At 43.0% G+C, this 21,023-nt stretch overlaps 1 protein-coding gene across 2 annotated transcripts in view; it reads left to right on the top strand.

Moving 5' to 3' along the window:
• The first annotated feature begins 1,283 nt into the window (after nt 1–1,283).
• Nucleotides 1,284–21,023, top strand: part of LOC104929066 (low-density lipoprotein receptor-related protein 1) — an 83,660-nt gene continuing 63,920 nt past the window's right edge. The window contains exons 1-2 of one of the 2 annotated variants that reach the window (XM_019276689.2): nt 1,284–2,045; nt 14,368–14,490. In XM_019276689.2, the coding sequence (XP_019132234.1) occupies nt 1,949–2,045; nt 14,368–14,490 (220 nt within the window). In that variant the 5' untranslated portion in view covers nt 1,284–1,948. The remainder of the gene's footprint in view (nt 2,046–14,367; nt 14,491–21,023) is intronic. The other variant, XM_019276690.2, reaches the window with a different exon arrangement.

The following is a 21,023-nucleotide window of genomic DNA, read 5'->3' as shown; positions in this document are numbered from 1 at the left end:
ACACATGTCATCTAATGTAGCCTCTTTTCTGCCATAATTTGAAAGACCCAACTGGCCATCACTTTCCCAAAATTCATTTACATGCTGACCACTAGTTTTAAACCTCTGGTGATGCAATGTTGAAGGTTTAATCTTTTTTTGGACATAACATACCTTCAGTCAGAATTTGATCCTCTGAAGGCCGCATGAAGGAGCATCCTCGCCTGGAGCGGGTCCCTGAAATGTGAGCCTAATCAATCTGGACTGCTTGCTTCACATTATAGCGTCCTATTAAGAATTCATAAGTCATTTAAATGGATCCACGACTACCTGCAAGATTACCGCCAAATTGAAAAAATAAATTGGGATCCAGGTGGTTAGACTAAAACAAAATGCATATTGAATGAAGGACGCATCTTGTACTAGTCTTACATTTCAAAGTGATGTTGTCAAATCACTTTTAAATACAAGAAATCATTCCCTTAGTTTTAGACTGCGTGCTCAAATTGATTCTGTGAACCAATCCCATTACAGTCTCATATTATCTTGATTAAACAATTAATAACCACTGTATCATATTTTGTCTATTGTCCAATCTGATTAATGGCTTTTATAATTCGAATAACTGATTCATTTAGTTTTATTCTATTCAAGTGTTTTTTAATTATTCACCCTTTCTCGTGTTTAATTTAATAGAATACTGATTACAGTCGCTTAGACTGCTCTATATCATTTGAACGTTCATCATACTAAACTGAACAGATTAATGACACAGATTAATTGCTGTTTTTTTAAAGATAAGATAAGATAAGATAAGATAATACTTTATTAATCCCACAAAAATAGAATCAAGGAGGGAAACAAGTGTACATATTTACAAAAAGTACTAAAGTAGAATGTGCAGATTTACAAAACAAGTACTAAGGTAGAACATAAATGAAAAAAACAAAAACAAAACAAACAAGAAGAAAAAATAGCAATGGGACATGAACAGGAGACTACAACATGATCAGGTGCAGGTGTTGTAAAGTCTCACAGCTTGTAAAGTTGCAAAGCATTTGCAGGTTTAACAAACAGGCAACAATCTTACATCTTTTTTTAATGATAATTATGATTTATTGCAATTAAAGGAAAATAAAAGCATGCAGGTTTTGTTGCAGCTGTAAGTTGACATGTAGGTGATGGTGGAGAGAGAGAGAGAGAGAGAGAGAGAGAGAGAGAGAGAGAGAGAGAGAGGGGAGGGCCAGCCGAGCTGCTGCTGCTGCGACGTCACTCAGACTGACTGACTGAGCTCCGGGGCTTCAGACTCAATCTGTGGCCAGCAGCAGCAGCAGCAGCAGCAGCAGCAGCAGAGGTGGTGGGGAGGAGAGAGAGACACAGACACAGAGAGAGAGAGAGGAGCATTTGATCCACTTCTTTAATTCCCTCCTGCGGCTTCTTCACTGGGGCAGCAGGGAGAACAAAAGACAGGACAACTGCATGATCACAGGCGCTTGTTGTTCCCTCCTCCTCCTCCTCCTCCTCCTCCTCTTCTTCTTCATCTCGACTGCAAAAGCCAAGGCTAGCTGCTAGATGCTCAGTTCAGCCTGCTAGCCTTTGTGGCAAGGGGCTGTCCATGCATCCAAGGAGCCCCTGAAGCAACCCCGGGCTGGGAGAAGCCTCGGCTCCTTCTCTCTCTCTCTTTTTTTTTTTTTTTTTTTTTTTTTTGCATATAGACAGTCTGCAAAATATTCTCCGAGTGGGCAGACAGCAGCATCCCTGTCAGCTTGCATTGCGCACACACACACACACACGCACACACAAATACGCACAGAAAGCGGATTTCCAGTGAGGAGCATCACCGCCTGCCTGCCCGCCTGCCTGCCTGCCTGGGCACGGTTACACGTCGTCGCCTGTCTGCAACCTCCGGCTTGACAGGACCGAGAGAGGCGATTGATGTGTAATATTCTCTCAGGATAGTGCTTTTACAATGTTGCGCACCACGGCCAACATGTTGGCAACAGGATTGCTTTTCTTGGGATTGTTGCACAGTTTGGAAGTAATCGCTCCGGGAAGGGCTATTGATGGTAAGCAAGAGCTGATTTCGGGATAATCAAGAGTGTAAATTATTATTATTTGTAAACTATAAGTGTGTGTGTGCATGCTGATTGTCATGTGTGTGTTTTTTTCTGTCTGCATGCAAGAAGAGTAGACTGTATCCTGAAGGGAATGAGTGAAGCAACGTGGAGGGGATGAAAAACCGAGGCGAGACAATTAAAGCGCTCTTTTGTTTCTCTGTCTCCCCAGTTGCCACATGTGAATTATATTTGCAATGTCACAGCAGTGATCGCACATTTCCTCCTCCTTGCCCCTCCGCTGGATACAGGCGCCTCTCACACGTTTCCACACTGACCCTCACTGATGGGATTGTAGCATAGGCCCCAATTTACCTGCTTGAACCACTTGTTTACAGCCTTTTATTTCTTTGTGAATTGGGAGCACCACACACACACACACACACACACACATACACACACACACACACATATAGTTTGTGGATTTTCTCATGTGTGTGATCTGTTGGTGTTGTTATGTCTGCAAAAAAAAATGTCTGCTGCAGAGCTGTTGTGTATCTAATGTGTTTGGGCTTCAGTCAGTTCACGTTCAACAGATTTTCCTGAGTGGTCTGCTGATGTGTTGACAGCAGTCGTCCTTATTCCTCAATCAAACAACCCTGAAACACAATTTCAAATGCTTCCCTGCACCATGTGTGTGTGTGTGTGTTGCTATATAAGAACAATAGACCCATCTATGTTTATTAGATGTAATCATATCAGTTCCCACACACACACATATATTATATATACATATTTATGTATATGCTCAGATGTTTTGTGCTGCCATAAGCAGGCATGTGTAGCACTGCGTCATTGTTGTGTATGGAGCCTGATTGTTGAGTTTATCACCTGGGCTTGCACAAGCCAGAACCCCCCCACCCCCGGATGCCAACAGTCATACTGTGATCTGCAGTCAGATAGTGAGCAGCAGTTCAAAACAGCATCCCCTATGACCTTGTGAACACACACACACACACACACACACACACACACACACACACCTTCACAGGCTGGAACAACTTCTGGAAACTATTAAGCCCCCACAGTCCCACTCACGAGAGGAAAAGGGCGTTATCAAAGAGGAGTTAGTGCAGACGGATTTGTTCAATCCTTTGCAGGTGAAAAGAGATTGTGAGTTTATTTTTTTGCAAAATACAATCTTTCATCCTGAGGAATGACTCTTTTTTTTTTTTTTACTGGAGAAATGTTTCCTATAAGGAGCACCAGTTGCTGCTAAAAGATGACATTTCATTAAACCCAGCAGGACTTTTAACACGCACGACTGGTTTAAACCACAAGCTGCGTTTGTCGAGATTCATCGTCAAGCCATAAACGCTCCCCTCTGCCTTTGAAGTCATCTCTTTACATTTGGCAATCCGGTGCTGGAAGGTTCTTAAGGAGCAAAAATCCATAGAAATGACTGCCTGGACTTGGATAGCCTGCAATCACCTGCAGTTTCCTCCTCCTCCTCCTCCTCCTGGAAAAAAAAAACCCTGCCTTAAAACAAACAGCTTCTGCCTCGATGCACTGCTATTGTTTTAGTGAAATTTTTCCTCCTCGTCAGTCGTAATGCCTTGATTTGATGAGTCAGCCTTGTGCAGAGGAGATCGCCAAACCTTAGCTTTGCCTGAAAACCCGCTGGGATGCAGAGGCTGCTGTGCTCCACAGAGCGTCTTAAGAAAAACCCTATTGAAATGTGTTTCACAGTTGACAAGGCTCATATATTAATCGGTTAGACTGAATGTGAGACTCACCCTTTAAAATGGATTTTTACTGGGTGCCTGTATATGTAAGACCCACATTTGAAAGCCAGCTTTACCAGACCTTAGCCAACATGTCACTTGTTGTAGAGGAAACATGATTGCATGTACCCACTTCCAAGTATAGCTAAAATTGCTTTTTTAACCTCTTTGATAGTCCCTTTGATTTTTTAGCGCCCTTTGAACTACATATGTTGGCTTGTAAAGTTTTTTCCAACTCTTCTTTTTCCATTTTCTAGACCTCCTAAAGATTTTCTGTCATAGTCTCACAGTACAGTAGCCAGTGCAAAGACACTGGGCCACCAACAAATCCTGAGTTTAATTGGGTCTAAACTGTTCTTTGTTTCCCCCGGAGGAGAGTGAACAATCTCGAATTGTTCAGAAGGTGCTGCTAATTGGGGGCCCAGTGGAAAAGACCTTAATGAAAGAATTTGCATCGTTTCGCTCCATGAGCGTACTGTAATGTCATTACAAAATCACTGGTCCTCAGAAACGGGCAGCTTTATGTAGTAAATACCGTCGCTGGGGGAAGTAAAACAGAGAAATGCGTCACCCAAACATCCGTGTCAAGACATTCCTGGTTCCTCATTTCATATTTGATTCTTTTTGCCGTTTTCCTCCCTTTTGGATATTCTCCATTTAAAACTCGTTGATAACAAAAGTGGCACAGGCTCTTTTCCTCTTAATTAACTCATCTTCCAGTGCCTTTCTTCTCTCCTTGCACTCTTTCCCCTGTGAATCCCTCTTGCTGTAACATTTGGTGGATGCCTCAGAACTGGCCCAGCATTTGGCTGTTATTGGCGCGATACTGCCATCACAATGACATCCACATGGCCAAAAGGTTACCACTTGACTGTTTACTGCCAACTGAGGGCAATATGGAAAACAGAGCGCATTTGTTAGTTGCTTTGTTGCTGTTGACCTTATGTCACACGAGCAACATTGGAAAGTGCATGTAAATAAGCAGCTAATGTAAATAACAGAGGTCGGGTATATTTAGCACCGCTGTGAATATGTGGTTTAGATCAGTGCATACCTAAAAGAGAGTTGGTTGGCTGCTGTCAAAATACCTTATGCGACACACTGAAAAGCAGCCACCACCGCATAACTGAGCAGATATAAGATCCAGTACTTTGGTCAGCAGCTTTTCCTGGGGAAAAACAACTCCGAGGGCTAAGTAAAGTTCAATCACATTATTACACTGATGGTTTCTGTGGCTGTAATAATGAAATTCTGCTGCTGCTCAAGCCCTAGATTTTTTTCCAACTGGGCCTATAATTGTTCATGCGATTGTGTCATACCTAATGTGAAATTTCAGCAGCTCATTTGTACCAGTCGCAGTAAGATTCTCCATTTCTGGAAAATACATTTTTGGAAAATGTGCACCCTCACCTTCTTCGCCAAGAGTTCGATGGAAGGGTCGATATAATTTTCATATCTGTATGTTTGTTCAGATTTAGCAGAAAGACTATAAAGAGCTGCTGAGAATCCAGGAAGTCACTGTTCCCATCCAAAGATGAGATATACGATGTGAATTAGTGAGGCTAAGAGATGCTGGTAGGCAGATTGTGTTACCGTTGAACAAAGCCATGTTCGCTGTTTCCCAGTCTTTATGCTGAGCTAAGCTAACTGTCTCCTGGCTCCGGCTTCATATTGATGCTGGATAAATATGAGAGTGGTATCAATCTTCTCATCTGTCTTTCAGCAAGCGTATTTTGAAAAATATGTTTAAAAAAAACAGCAGCGGTAAGATGCTCCCCAATCACGTCTGTCCATCACATATCAGAAATGAAAAATGTTCATACACAAGAGACTTTATTTACAGTGCCTGAAAACACAGTGGAGGTCTTTTTAAAAAAAGCTAACGTCTATTATTGCCAAAGTGCTCTGGGTATATGTGACCAGGCTTGTCAGACCAGGCCCTGTGACCCACTTTAAAGTTGTGACCCACTGATTGAGATACGCCACATCTAGATGGAGCTATTTAAGGATTGGAGATAGAACACAATCTCAGGAGGCCCTCTGAACTAATGTGCTCGGGGATATCATGAATACGCACATATATATTCACAACTTTTGATACCACAGCTATGATTGCATGAAGGTGAAAACAGGTTCAGAAAACCACTAAGCTCTCTCTGCCTGAAGTCTTTTGATTTGTAGCTTAGACTAAATGCTGAGGCGGAGTCTGATTCAGGAGTCTCCATTGGGACAAAATGACAGAAATCCTTGCCTGATGACCAAAGGTTTAGGATGAGGCCACGAGAAGAAGAAGGAAGCCATTTTCTCCAGTGTTGAGCCACTAAAATGTAGAAAAGCAGAGAGAAGAGTAAAACGACGAGAGCAGACGACTGTTTTATGTGAAAGGCACTTTAATATTGAAACCATAGACCTCCTTGATACAGAGGAAGCATCAGACATTTCACTTTCTGGTCGTACTCCCTTGATAATTCAGCAGATAAATGTGTATCTGTACGAGTAAAGGTGTGTATGAGAGAGAGAACATTGTATGTGTCATAGTTTATTAGTGATAAAGCTGTGAATATGGTCACGTCAGAGACTAAAGGTTGAGATAGACTTGTTGCACTCATTCAGCCCACGTTTGTTCATAACAACCAAACTTGTTTCTTAATACAGGACATCAACAGTTCTGCAGCTTTTTTTTGCATTCTTTGTATTTTTGACTCGGGTAACAGGAACTCTTTGGGTCTTTAGCACCAGGCAGTGTCAGGGTCAGGTCGGCTGACTTGTGTTGACCCATTCACGCCGACAGCAAACATAGGTTTAACTTGCTCCTCTGTGTCAGTCTGAATGGACTGTTTGTGTTGACTGACTCATGCATCAAGCTGTGACCCTGGTTTGTCAGGGTGCTCTTGCACAATTAGGCCTATAGCATAAGATTGAACCTATTCATGAATGTATTTAAATCATTCATGTACTAAAACATCGTTGAATTTAATCGCCAGCTTGAGATAGAAACAGTCTATTTTAGTTTTTTGTTTATAAGATGTATCAAATCTGGGCTCCCCCACTGGATAAATACAGTCTATTTCATTGACATCCATTCTTTTCAGGGACAAAAAGTGTGGCAGAGCAAACTCACATTTATTATAGATTGCTTTTGAATTCACTCCCTGTAGAAAGGAAATTGAACCAAACTAGCAGACCTCATCTGTCTTTACGGTGTTTCCTGATAAAGTACAGTATGTATCTAGCCTTCAGAATTCAACATCCCAAAGGATTCCCTCACTGTGGTAACAGTGGTCCTCTTCAGATACTTTACACATGCAAACAATACATCAACGGCGACACAAGCTCAGTCCCATCACCACCAAGGTCACTATTCATGCAACTGTGATTTAGATTTTATTCCCAAACTTCTAATCCTAAACACAAAGTACCCAACCATAACCTTAACATAAGCCTAATTGTAACACTAATCCCCCAAGCAGGCATTCACCGTTTCACTCTGCAGCAGAAATCTCCTCACATGGCTTTTAGTTAGACCCACGCTTGTTATTTCTGAGCAAAAACATGAGAAATGTTTATGGTCCATATCTGATAACTTTTCAAGGTGATCATCGCATCAAATAAATCTCTCTCTGAATATTGTACACACATTTTCAGTCAGTTGATCTTCACATTTACTGAGGAGGAGTACCCACACTCAATTGTGTCTATGTGTGTGTGTGTGTGTGTGTGTGTGTATGTGTAGGCAGCTTGTTCTCTCTGATTATGTGCATTGTGTGCCGCTCTGAAGAGAATGGGCTGCTGCTTGCTCAACTATTATTAGCCCGCACGCAGCATTACTAAATTTGATTTATTTGGCATACCCTCCTTTTCTTTATAGTGCAGAGATGATGAGGTACTTTGTGAACATGGGGATGTGTGGCTGCGTGAAGAGTTACGATGATAAGACTGATGCTGCCTCTCTCATATCAGGCCGTTAAATATAACTTAGCTTAGCACAAAGACTGGAAACAGGGGGAAACGGTTAGCTGGGCTTTGTTGAATGGTAACAAAATCTCCCTACAGTATGTGCATCTCTAAATCTCACTAATTAATCCGTAAAAAAAAAAAAAAAAGTACAAAGATGACATGTCACTGTTTTACGGAGGGTTATTGGCCGGGAACAGTAACTACCTTCCTGGTTGCTTGGCAACTGCTCAGGGCCAAGAAAATGTCCATCTCATAACTCCTCATAAAACGTTGAATTGTAGCTTTTACACTCTGGTTTCTGGTGTGGATTAAAGAGACAGATAAAAGTTGTTAATTAGTGACCTTCAGAGGTGCTGGTAGTGCTTCTGTTCCAACCACCTAACCTAGTTTTTGTGCCAGGCTAAGTTAACCGACTGTTATAATCCTGTATGTTTGGCAGACAGACATGAGAATGATATCGATCTTGTGTTCCCAACCGCATGACGTTAATCACGAGATCAGTGATTGTGATCTGCTTTGTCCCTCATCAAATCTCTTGTTCACGGTTTCTCGTTATAGCCGCGGATGTCGATGTTGGCAGTTAAAGCGGCTCAGTTTGTCGCATAAATAATGAACCTCGCAGAGAATCTCATGCGTCACACTGAGACTTCAAACTTGTAGCGGTCTTATGAAAAGGCACTAAAGAATTTCGTATAATCTTCTTTAATATGTTTCCCTCTGCGGCATACCGAGTAGGCTTAATTGTCATTTCTCTCCCCTGCGCTGCTACGTACAGCTCGTGCTCTGGTGGTGGTGTTGGTGTGGCAGAGGGAGATTTGTCTAAACTGACTAAACTTGATAATGGCACATCACACCTTGTGGTTTTCTGCTTGGTTCCCACTTTGCTGCTGAATTCGATTTAATCCTTATGTGGAAGTGAAGGAGGTTGTAGCCTCCTCCCACTGAGCTCCAAAAACTGACTCTCGTACAAATAGCAGTCATGGTTGATTACCACTCTGGGGTTGAAACATGGTGAAATCTCAGCCAGACATCCAAATAGCTCTTAATTAAGTTCCCATTTGATTACTCTGCTTCACTTAATAGGTTCTGCCTCTCAAGACCACAAGGACGTGCGTAGATTGAGTTTGTGCTCGGATCCGACGTGTAAAATCTGTCGCAGGCAGCAATGTTTGTTTTATTTGGCAACTATCACCAGACATGAGGCACATTCCTGATGTTAAATCTCCTCAGCTCTTAAGTGCATGTGCAAGTCGCACTTGCATAGACGTAAAAAACTGAAAACATGTCTAAATCAAACATTCATCCAGAGAGAGAAAGCTAGTGGAGTGGCAATACACACAGGCAGAGACATTCCTAAACTTCTGCTCTCGCTGCTATCATTTCAATATATTGATATAATAATGTAGGTGACTGCTGTTTAAACATGAATATGCTTTGTTATCCATTCTCTGTGATTCTGTCTGAACTTTTCTTCTCTCCCTCTATCGCTGTTCACTACTGACTAGACATCGACAGCTCCTCCAAACTCAGCAGGAAAGGTTTATTTAAGAGGTGCAGCTTTTCCTCTGTTTTCTAACATGACAAACGGGAAAACCTTTCCGTCCCCACTGCCACTTTCCTTCTTCTCACCCTCTTCCATTACAAAATCCTAAAACGTTTGTGCCTGGGCTGGAGGAGGAAGATGAGGGGGTGGCAGGCCGCATCCAAACAGGCCAATATAGACCCTTCCCTCATCTCTGGCCCTTAGCAGAACCCCCTCAGGTCGGCACGAAGGTCAGCAAAATAGACCCCTGACCCCTCTCTGTTTCTACTCAACATCTCTTCTTGTATTTCTTCCCTTTTGGCTTTGTTGTGTGCGGCCTCATTACTGTAGAACACAAAATATTAAAAACATTTGTCGCGTGATATGTTTGAGTTGTTTATCATTAATCTCCCTGCTGCATTTGTGATGTTTTTATTCCGTCGCGTTCTTTCAAGATATTTAGTCATGAGACGTGAACGTAAACCAGCCGTGCTTCGGCTTTACTGCAGCCCGGGGCTCTCTGTAAAGATAAAGTGCATTTCAAGGTTTGGCCAAGTGAGTGTCGATATCCAGATTGATTACACACAGTTCAGGTTGTTTATCTTGCCCTCATATAAACCTCGGTTATTCTCTTTCCTAAATATTTGAAAAGATTACGGAGCTTTATCATATCTAACAGCGGGACCGTTTTCTCCCCTTGAGAAACCGTTGAAGTCGTCCATTACTGTCGGCACATGCTATCTGCAGTAGACTAAACATGATGTTTTCCTGCCCGGCGGACACTGCCACAGTCTATGTCAGCTTTTTGAATAATTTCACCACACACTTCAGCCAACATACCCACCTGGTGCCTCCGTGCAGCCTGCCAACTTTATTATTCTCCATAGTTTTGGATGAATCAGTACCAGTTATGAAGTTCCTGATGCTGGAAAGGATCACCCCCTCGGACCTGACGGATGTAGCCTGAGGAAGTTTATTCTAGCTGCGTGTTGTAAAGGAAAGCAGCTGCTGTCATGTAAAAGCATTTAACTGTAGGCACTTGCAAATAACATTTTCATGACTGCTACCTCTGTCTTCAGTCTCCAACAGCCGCACTGACGTGTACAAGGTGACAGAGGTTCAGGGAAAACCCGTTCTGTTATTTCAGGTAGATTCTGGGGTTATGAAATAAGACTTGTGTAACAAATCCCACCTGATGAAAATCATTCAGTATTCTGCGAAAGCATATTCAATTCTTTTTTTCTTTTCTTACACTGGGTAGGTTACAAAACAACAGCCGGGAGAGCTGGTACAGCTTGTCTTGCTCAAGGGCGCCTTGAAGTGGGGCTTCAAGGATACCGTACATGGCTTTGAAGACTGGAGTCCAAACTGTTCAAACTCCCTTTCAGCATCACAGTTAACAGGACTTTATGTCCGCCTTCACCTCAACCGCTGTTGAGTGGTGTGTGATGAGGCAGTAGTCTGAGTGTCTGCTGGAGCTGTGTAGTGCCCCGGTTGATCTGAGAGGGCAGGCCTCCAACTTATTTATAGCACTGCTGTGGGTGTCGGAGGAAATGGGGCTGTGGCTGGGGGCGAGGCTTTCCTCAGGAGAGGATTCTTCCCTCCCAACCCAGACGTAGCTCATCCCGGAGGACTAGCAGACAGTGGTGGTGGTGGTGGTGGTGGTGGTGTGGGCAGAGGGGCAGTAGATTTGTAATCCAGCCCAAATGGCGATGACCCAAAGCATTTTCACGCACTTTTGGTAAACACACAGGCAGCTCATTGATAGCATGTGTGACATTCCTGCATCCCATCGCAGTATCCCGGCCCAGTTTGAGTCTGCCCTCAGATCTTCAGGCCTGTCCCCAGCTGTGAAAGCCCTGCCCCCCCTCCCCTCTCCCCTTTGACTTGTAGTCCACCCTCCCGTCTCCATTTGCTCTCATAGCTGCAGTTCATCTAGCTTGTTCTCTTATGTCATCCTGACTCGTATCCATCTGTTTACCATCTTTTTTCTTTTTTCTTTTTTTTGCTTCATTCTCTCCCTTCCTGTATCGTTTCCTTCTCAAACAAAGGAGTAACACATTTGAGACCTTGTATTGTGCACCAGAAACAGACCTCTGAGCCAAAAAAGAAAAGAAAAAAAAAATGTTTGGCTGGATCACAGACTCTCTTTAATAAACTTGGATAGTTTAACCAAATAAATCCAGACTGTGTACAACATAGACTGAATTTACAGCTAGCACTAAAAAGGTCCATCTCCAGTTTTTATTAATTTTAGATTTAATTTATTTCTGATTCACCATCTAGTTTAAATAATTGGAAAGAAAGCATTAGCAACCTTCGGTGTACTTTAATTATTTCCATTCAGTCACATAAAAACAACCATAAATTTCATAAAGGGGGTTATTAAATCAAGCAGCAGAATATCAATAATTACAGATGCTGAGAAAATATATTATTTATAATATATAATAGATATTATATCATATATAATTTATATAATAATGTAGCAGTAATGGCACATGAATCCGTTTCTGAGCACATGCTGCTGCACCGCTCTTTTTACAGTGTAAATACAGTCTTGTGTTTGTATTTGAATAGTACATTTCTGTGCAAATACAAAACTCCCAAGATATCAAAAGACAGCCGAGCTGTTGGCTAACAGCTGATACAGCTGTGCTGCCGTCATCAGGAACTACAGATGATGCCTGAGAGAAGCGGACGTCTCATTTATCTTCAGTCCGTTTCCTCAATTTTCTATTTTCTCGCTGCTGCTTCTTCTTCCTGTGTCTGTTCTCGCGTCTTCAGTGAGACGTGAGCGAAATGCAAGCGAGGGGAGTCGTGGCTGCAATGAAAAGAATTGAGATGCACCCATTGTCTCTACTCGCCTCCCCGATCACCAGTGCGGTTTGTGCCGCCTGGAAGCCCGGCGTTTGAGTGTTATTTACTCGTACAAGTACAAGAAAATCAGACAAAGGACGTAAAGCTGAGAGGAAAAAAAGGCCACAAAGAGATTTTTCATTGTATTACAAAATTCATGATATTAAACACGTCTTAGAGATTCTGTATATTTTGACTGTAATGGCAGCTCTGAACATGGCCTTTGTCCATGCTCCCTTTGCTCTAACCATCACTGCCAGCTGAGCAAAATGTTGCCCGCATCACCTTCAGCGAGCTCTATAACCTCCTGACCTACTTCCCCTGCTCCCCGAACATGTTCCTGTCAGCGGCGTCTCGAGTCTGAGGCGGGCGCGCACTCCTCCCACAGCAATTATTGGAAAGTTAACATCACGTCGAGTCAAAGCATGTCAGCATCCAAATAAACAATAAAACAATAGAGAAGACGCACCGCAGCTAGTTGCCTGTTATGGCTGGTGTTGACACGTCTAAACAAACAGCTGAAACGCAAGAGAGAAGGAGGATGAGGAGCAAAGTGGAAACGCTTTAACGCAAGCCTGGTTGCGTTTTATGAATAATGCAAATCCTCAGGACTTCTGAGAGAGAGAAAGACGCACACACACACACGTACACCGATCACAGCGGTACAGCTGGGAGGGTAAGTGGGGAGTGTGCGACTGCGTGCAGCAATATGTCAGGTTGAATTCATGGTATTTAGGTTGAGCACCGTTTCAACTCCCTTCACCGCTGGAGTTTTAAAGACTTGAAGTGTAAATACAGACCCTCCTGTTTATCCTGCTTCATCCCATCAGCCAACCTTATCCCGACCCATCCGATCCTGCTCATCCTGCTATATGCCTAAATAAGCGAAGCCTTTACAATAACATCTCCATTTCAAATCAGCGCTTTATGCTCTGACCCGAGCAGACGTTGACAACGCATCCAGACTCGATAAGTCATGTCAGAGTGTGGCTGAGGTGGGTGGGTTCATTCATCCGACCTTTATTTAAATCTCAAGGAATCGTTGAAGACAAACCCTCATTTTCAAGAACAATTAAAACAGTCGATTATAGGGTTATATATATATGATAGAAAGTAGCCATTAAGGCCTCTGTAAATAAACAGAAAGCAATGCCTGTCACGTCTTTCTGTTAAAGATGCCCACTCAACCTTTTCATACACGATGCGACGATGAGTAGACTGTCACTGGTGATAAGTCTTCGGGTGTTTTAAAAGTGAATCTAGGGATTTAAGATTGGAGGCGGAGGAATGTTTATAGATCTTCATCATCATCATTTTAAGAGAGACAAGAAGATGGCCTCAATTATCCGCTTCCTACTGAGCACGGGGGAAATTAATCTGTAAACTGTACAAACCTTTTGATCCAGCCTTTCGCTCCGAGACCCTCTCGACACTACGTCAATTCAGAGTGGTAATATCGGTTCAAACAGAAGTGCTTACTGCACTTGTTTGTCGAATGCTTCTTGTGGTGTTGAGTAATAAACCCAGACCACTGATATTCAATGTGATGCCAGAGATGTCGGTTACATGACTGTCCTCTCATCCCCCCTGAGTTTCCCACTGAGCAGTAAGTTGTTGTAGCAAACTTCATTCACCAAGAGCTTTCTTTGAATCCCCCAGGGTGACTCAGCTTTGTTGCTTATGTGTGTGTGTGTATATGTGTGTTGTCAAAGTGTTTATGTGCTGTTCTGGAAGGACTTGGATTAGTGTGGGTCTGAATACACTCCCCCATTTGGCTGTGACTGGAGAGAGGAGTTTTTTCCCCTCTCTCTCTCTCTGGAAGGCTGGGATGAAGGGGAAATGGATGATAGGGGGGCAATTCACTGAACAAGATGTTCTTTGATATCCTCCAGACATGTTGCATCACTGGTATTGGCCTGGGAACGCTGACCTGGATATTTAGGTGCGCAAGTTTATGCAAAGCCTTTTCCCGAGGCTTGCATGAGTGTGTGTGTGTGTTTTGGTTTTTTTGTCTCTCTCGATCCCCTCCATCAAGTAGCAACTTTCCAGGACCTAATTAGGGCCAGCGAGGGCGACTATTGACTCTGAACACAACAGATCTCGCTTGCTAATGAGACCTCAGAAAATCACTGACACAAAAGGAGCCGTTTTTTTTTTTTAACTTCCTGTGAAATCTTTTAATTAATTCACTTTTTTCTTTGTGTCTTTTCAGCCCCAAAGACCTGCAGCCCTAAGCAGTTTGTGTGTAAAGACGGGGTGACGTGCATCTCTAAGGGCTGGCGCTGCGATCGGGAGAAAGACTGCCCAGACGGCTCTGATGAGGAACCGGATGTTTGTAAGTCTTTAAAAAAATGAAATGAAGTCCAATATATTGTATCCAGACATTGTGGGTTACCTTCTTGGATATCCTGATTGTTAGAATCTTGCTGAATCAGATTTTCACAGAGTAGAGGAAATGCTTATTATATATATCTCTATATATAGATATATATAAACACACACCACTAGTCGAGACACTTCTTTTCACATCAAGAATCATAATTTTGTTGAATTCTGTCCCTGCTCATCTCCTCCGATATGAATACAGGGACGATTTTTACAAATCGGTATAAAATTAATTTAGTTAGACGAACCTTTTGATTTGTTCCAACGAAAGAAATGCAAATTCATAGCTGTTTCATGTAACATCTTTAGCCTATCTGGGCGGGAGATGTATGAATTATGTACCCTGGTTTGAAGACTGTTCAACAGGTGCAGTCTCCAAGTGTAAAAGCACCTCACAAATGGATCTACAACCTGCTGCGCTGGCTCTTAAAAGAGATATGCTAATATGTAACTGTAGCCTTTGATTCTTCCAAACATCTTCTTAAACCTGTTGTCAGCTCGCAAACCGGGAGTGTTTGCCCTATTATATTTATGTGGCTAACCACAGCCGAGCTGGAGAAAACAATGGGATGTTTTATCATGATGTGACAGGGGTCATTCTGCCCTTAAACGCTCCCGTCATGCCCAATTAGGAGATTTACAGAGTTGTTCTTTCTTTGATAGATGTGATTTCCTTTCGCATTCAGGGCCACAGAGGATGCAGTCATGAGACAAAACCAAACTGAAAGTAGGACTAAAAAAAAAAGGGAGCCGTCATTTCAAAGTCTTCATTAGAGTTGAGATGCTTTGAGGCTGAATCCCTGGGGAGGGAATGAAAGCAGCAGTGTCTCTTTGGTCAGCCTCTTAGACTGGAACGCCTGCAGTTTTCTAAGAGGACGGAGAGCCTGAGATGGGTAGGGAGGGGCACAGTGTGTGTGTATGTGTGTGTACATGCTGCTTTTTTGAGGGGGGTTAGCCTGGGAGAGAGTGAGTGAGTGACTGGGAGGCCGGTGTACAGTGCTGTAGTTGCAGTCTAGACACATTGACTGTATGAGAGCAGGTCTGGAAGTCATTAGAGACTCGCCCAGAGCAATGGAGAAACCTGCTGTTTTTCACAACCTGCTCCCTTCTCATCTCTGGCCCGGGCCTTCTTTCGTGTCTCTATCTGGGACAGAAACAACAGTGACTCCATCCCCTGTCTCTCGCTACTCTCCCAGAGAGAGCTTATGCCAAACTCTCTCAAAAACAACAGTTTTAGGATCCCGTGATCAGGAAGGTCTGAAAGTGTCAGGAACGATAAAATCCAAGAAGTGAGTCAGACGGAGACAAAAGAAATGCCAATCCCTTATCGTGGCTTTCTTAGAATTTCGGTGTTTTCTTAAAGTGAACTTTTCAGAGATTGTTACTGAGGAACATTGCCAAGTACAAGTTCATTATAAAGGTTGGTTTTATATTGTAATACACTTTTTTATCTGCTACTTTAGAGCATGAGCAAGTACAGAAATCAGTACAGAGGGTCAAATAGTCAGGGTTTCTTTTTTTGTGTGCTTTATTATAATCAAATGATAAGTCTGGTTTTCTTCCTTAACAAACATCTTGAAAAGATCAAAACCAATAATAAATTGTGTTTATTAACAATTATTGCCAAAAGCCAGCATCTGATCATTTATTCCTTTGAGCCAAACAGTGAGCCACACTGTTGCACTGGATGACTGAACATGGGGACTGATATTTATTTGAGTCCCCTATACACCATCCTGCTGCTGTGAATAGTTGCTGGTGCACCAAATCCACAGTTAGAAATATATTTTTGAAAGAAAATATGTGACCTGAAGATTCAATAGCAACCAATAGACTCTGGGCTGAGAGCCACATATAGGAGAGAAGTTGGAAAGTATTTAGAGATAAACTGTTGCATTGTTGTTTTCATTGACGATTAATGACACAAATATTACCAGCCTTATTCTTTTAAGTTTGCCGGGGCATCTTTGGTTGGAGACATTCCTAGGCGCACACACCGCAACATCCATTATTCATTCCAGATCTTTGTTAGATGTCTTCCTCCTCTGTACCTGTCCCCAATGACGATTCCCCCAAAGCATAAAAACATGATTTTTGGTGCAGAACAGATGTTGCCAGAGCTGTGAGTACTGAACAAATGCCTTGAGTAGCATTTATGTAGCTCATCATTATGTAAACAGGATACAAAAAAAAATAAAAAATGGTAATCCATTTTTCTGTCACGAAGATATATGAGAATGTCTTATGACCCATGTACAGCATTCATATACTGTGAGACATTTCTGGTTTTATTGTTGTGATAAATGTGCTCTTTGTGAAGGTGCTTTTGCAGATGCTTCTGCTTGAAAGATGCATGAGAGAGGTTTATTTATTCACTCATGTGGATGAGGCTTCACAGTGGCCTTTGTGTTAGTGTGTTGGCTATTGCCGGGGAAGTCAGCCACTGTCCAGTGCAGCTGCTTTGCCCTGCTGTGTAACCCCCACAATGCTGTTCTTTGTGCCCTGGGGTGCTGGGTCAGACTGGCATGAAGGGATACTGAAAGAGTAAAAGAAAAACAAAGTGGTTGTCTTGGCATATGACCTTTTTTTTAATAGAACTTTGATCTGAATTCCTAATCAATGAACAATTGAAAGCTGTGCAATGAAGATAAACGTGAAGGTTATTCGCCTCCATAGCCTTCAGGTCAGGTGTAGACTGTAGCAGAGTTCTCCTCAGGGTGTAGACTTTATTGGGGTCCTGTAATATTCCCACGTGCAGTGAGTGTGCCCTGGAAACACAGGAAGTTTGTAACGCTGCAATGACGTTCCCTGCCCCTGGCCTGTAATAAGGACAGCTTTACAGACAGGCTGCAATTAGGTGCTTTAGGAGAAGAAGCACTTTTGTAAGAGCCACTTTCAGAGTGGAAAACATAATCTTTTATGATGTGATGTGTGTCCCACTGACTCCTATCAAAAGAAATGAAAGGCCTTGAATAGAAAGTGTGTTTTATCTAAGTTAGATGCACAGTCAGGGGTAATGAGACATGAGGGGGTTTTATTGTGTGGTGTTTTGTATTTGATCAGTGCTGTCATTTACTAGACAGTTGACCCAAAGCCAGTGCCTATGCTGTTCAGATCTGCAAGAGGAAGTTCAATCATGTTTGAACTCTCTCCTAAAAGCAGCCAACACCCAATCCATACAGCCATCAACATGTCAAGGAAACCGACCTTTGCTCAGCATGAGAGAGCCTGTCGCCTTGCTGCACCCTGTTCCTACGAGAACCTGCTGCAGGTGTGAGAGCACGTGCACGCGGCCTGCTCTCTTTTACACCCTCCGCACCTCTCTTGCGTAATAAAGCAACGACAGCAAAAAAACATCTCACCTTTATGCAAATCTTCAAAGGCTGTTCGTCGGTGTGCACACGGGTAGACATAAATACTCGTGCAAGCATTACATCACACACCAACAGAGGAGGAGCTTTGTCACCATGAGTATGCACATCTCTGAATCTTACATCAGCTCATACACATGAGGTAATGTGGCTGTGATATGAAAATGCTTGCTTTTATTGAACAGTTGTAGTTATACTACAATGCATGCCTGCAACAGGGATGATTCATTTATTAATTCTTCATGTACTGAAATAAGGAAACTTCAATCCTTAAAAAAAACCCTTAAACTTGCATTAACTGTTCTTTTTACACTTGGGGGCAGCAAAATAAGCTGTAAACCTAATATTGACATATCATCACATTATTGAGGGGCTTTTTTTGCCTTTATTTGACGGTAGCAGCCGGAGAGAGACAGGAAACCTGAACAACCAAATCCAAGCCACTGTGGCAGGGACCCAGCTTCTTTTCACCACCAGGCGAAACCACTGGTGCGTCCCCAGTTGCCTATGCAAACATTCAGCAGACAAGGACATTAACAACGTTAACACTGATTTGGTGTCGTGTTTCTGGCTACCTAGCAAATGTAAGACTAATTTTCACCCTGTCAGCTCCTGAGTGAAATATCTGGCTCTTTAGCCGCTGAATGCGTCACGATTATGTAATCAGTCGGCAAAAGTTAGTTACGTGCAAAGTCGGGGTCTGGTGTTTTGTGCTGAGCAAGTACTGTACGGTTGGTCTATCAAGGGCTTTGTCTTTAAAAACAGCTGTCTGCTACAGCTGGACAACGACACTAATGGGAGCAGTTAGAAAGGTCGTAAGCCATAAAACCCAAACAATGACCATATCCGTATCTTATTATTGGTGTGACATAGATTGATTAGATAATTTGTGTACGGGTGTAAAAAAAAAAAAAAGTGTATATATATATGTCTTTCATCTGAAGACAAAGCACCCCTCAATTTCTCTCTCTCTCTATATATATATATGCTCTATTTAGGGGTGTGGGGAGCCGGATGTGATCCACAGGCCACCAGCTGGCAATTTTTAGATGAGGAGTGAAGGCCAGGGCAGTAGAGAGGGCAAAGCTGGCCCCTTGAAGCAGGACAAGCGAGCCCGGCCTGTGTTCAGCCAAGAAAAGCGTGTCAGGGATTTAAATTTTAAAAAGACCATTATGTAATCCCAGCAGGGCTCTCCGCAGAAGGGGGGCGGGGCAGGCCAGAGGCACCCTTTTGGGGGCCGGGGGGTGGGGGGAGGACTAGGAGCAAGCCTGGGACAAGGAAGAAAGAGAGAGAGGGGAGTTTATGATGCAGCAGAATGAGAGGCATGAATGATAATAATATGATGATTTGGGTGATTGAAGTCCCCACCCTGCATCTTAGAGGTAGAGAGGCACAGATGCTGAACACCTGGCTATGCCTCGCGGCTCGTCGCTCTATGCTTCTTACGTTGTGTCTGATTAGCTGCAGTAATAAATGACTACATCCTGTATGCAAGAGTACATCATTGAACGCACAGCTTGTCCTCTGGAGTAGTTGTTTAACTTCAGTCTCCTCGGGTTTCTTGGCTGTTACGATGACTATTACGCTCATCCGACCCCCTTGGGCCTTTCCTGTCATTTGCATAGCTGTTTTTCTATGCAATGATTAGAGCATTAGGAAAGTAATTCAAAGGACAGACGACTATGTGACAGATTAAAATGACGGAAAGCTTGCTTGCTTAATTTGTGATGATTAAAGTTAGTCTCCTGCTTTCTGGGTAGGAACTAAGACTAAGTGCTTTTCAGATATTTAGTCATTCTGGGGCAGTGGTATGGACGTCTCTCTCTCTCTGCTCTTTGCAAGAAAAACTTGCACAATACTAATAGTTTTAAGCTAATCCCCAGTCCATTGTGAGGAAATAAGAGACGAATGAGTCAAATAATGAGCCTGTTCAATCTCAGAAATAAAGTCGCTACGTAAAAACCTTATTCAGTGGACAATAGGTATATTTTTCGTCTTTCATCTGTGTGTGTTTGTGAGAGAAAAGGGGGGAAAGTGTGTCTTTAGAACTTTTATTATCCGTCTTTTCATGCTTAAGCTTAAGGAAATATATGTCATATCTTCTGTGCTATCTTGTTGCATTTCACCATTGATTTCCTTTGTGTGCATTCATTTACTTTTCCTCTTTCATAACCAATACAGATATAGGTCCGACCTATTTATTTGGCTGGGGTATCTGGTGGTGTGTTGTGTCCTATATGAATCTTGCTGATAGAACTGTTTGCTTAGTGGTTTCTCTGCCCCGAGGAGCGGTGGTGGTGGTGCTGTGTTTGGAGAGAGCTCAGTTTGTTGTGCTTTCAAGAGCTGGATTTAGCCTTCCTGCTTTGCTTGTCACCTTGCCAGCCACCCCAGAAGCCCCCCAGGAAGGAATGAAAATGTGGTGTTGATAATTTGGAGGAGGAGGAGGAGGAGGAGGCGGAGGAGGAGGAGGAGGAGGAGGAGGAGGGGGTGAGCAATGAACGAGAGACACGAGATCCAAGCAGCAAGTGCGGAGCCATGAGCCGACACAGTCTGCCACCGGGGTTAAAACCTGAGATTGTTATAATAAACTACATTTGTGCTGTAAATTTTTTTTATTTTTATAAGAACACTGTTAAACTGATCGTAGTATTTGTGAGGCACCCACAGGTGTGGTTGGAGTGTCAGGTTAATGTGTTGTGTTTCACCTGCAGAGTGAAGTGTTTATAGGAGAGCTGTCAGGAATAAACGGCGGTGAAGTGCGGCCATTGTTATCCTCACCGCTCCGCAGCTTCCCGCTGCTGTTCCTGCTCTCCGCTGCCCGCCTCAGGATCAAACCCCTGTTTCAGCCTAAATGTTAGCTCTGGTGTCGTCTCATCTTGTTTTTTTTTTTGATGCCGTGTCCTAGTTTGTTTGGAATTATGTTTCTTTGGCAGGGCAGACGATGGTCAAGAGGGGGGGGAGGGATACGGGTCAAGGGGTGCCTTGGGGGCCAAGATTCAGATGCTCCAATCCAAGAATGTGTCATGTGGGTCAAGAGCATCACAGAGAGGGCCAGACGGATTGTGGGGACTTGGTCATCAGTGGTCAGAGAAACCCAGTATTAGTGTGTCAT

This window comes from Larimichthys crocea, chromosome VI, assembly GCF_000972845.2.
Source record: "Larimichthys crocea isolate SSNF chromosome VI, L_crocea_2.0, whole genome shotgun sequence".
Classification (NCBI taxonomy): domain Eukaryota; kingdom Metazoa; phylum Chordata; class Actinopteri; family Sciaenidae; genus Larimichthys; species Larimichthys crocea.
The sequence above is the reverse complement of the archived record's forward strand: the minus strand, read 5'-3'. Positions and strand labels throughout refer to the sequence as shown.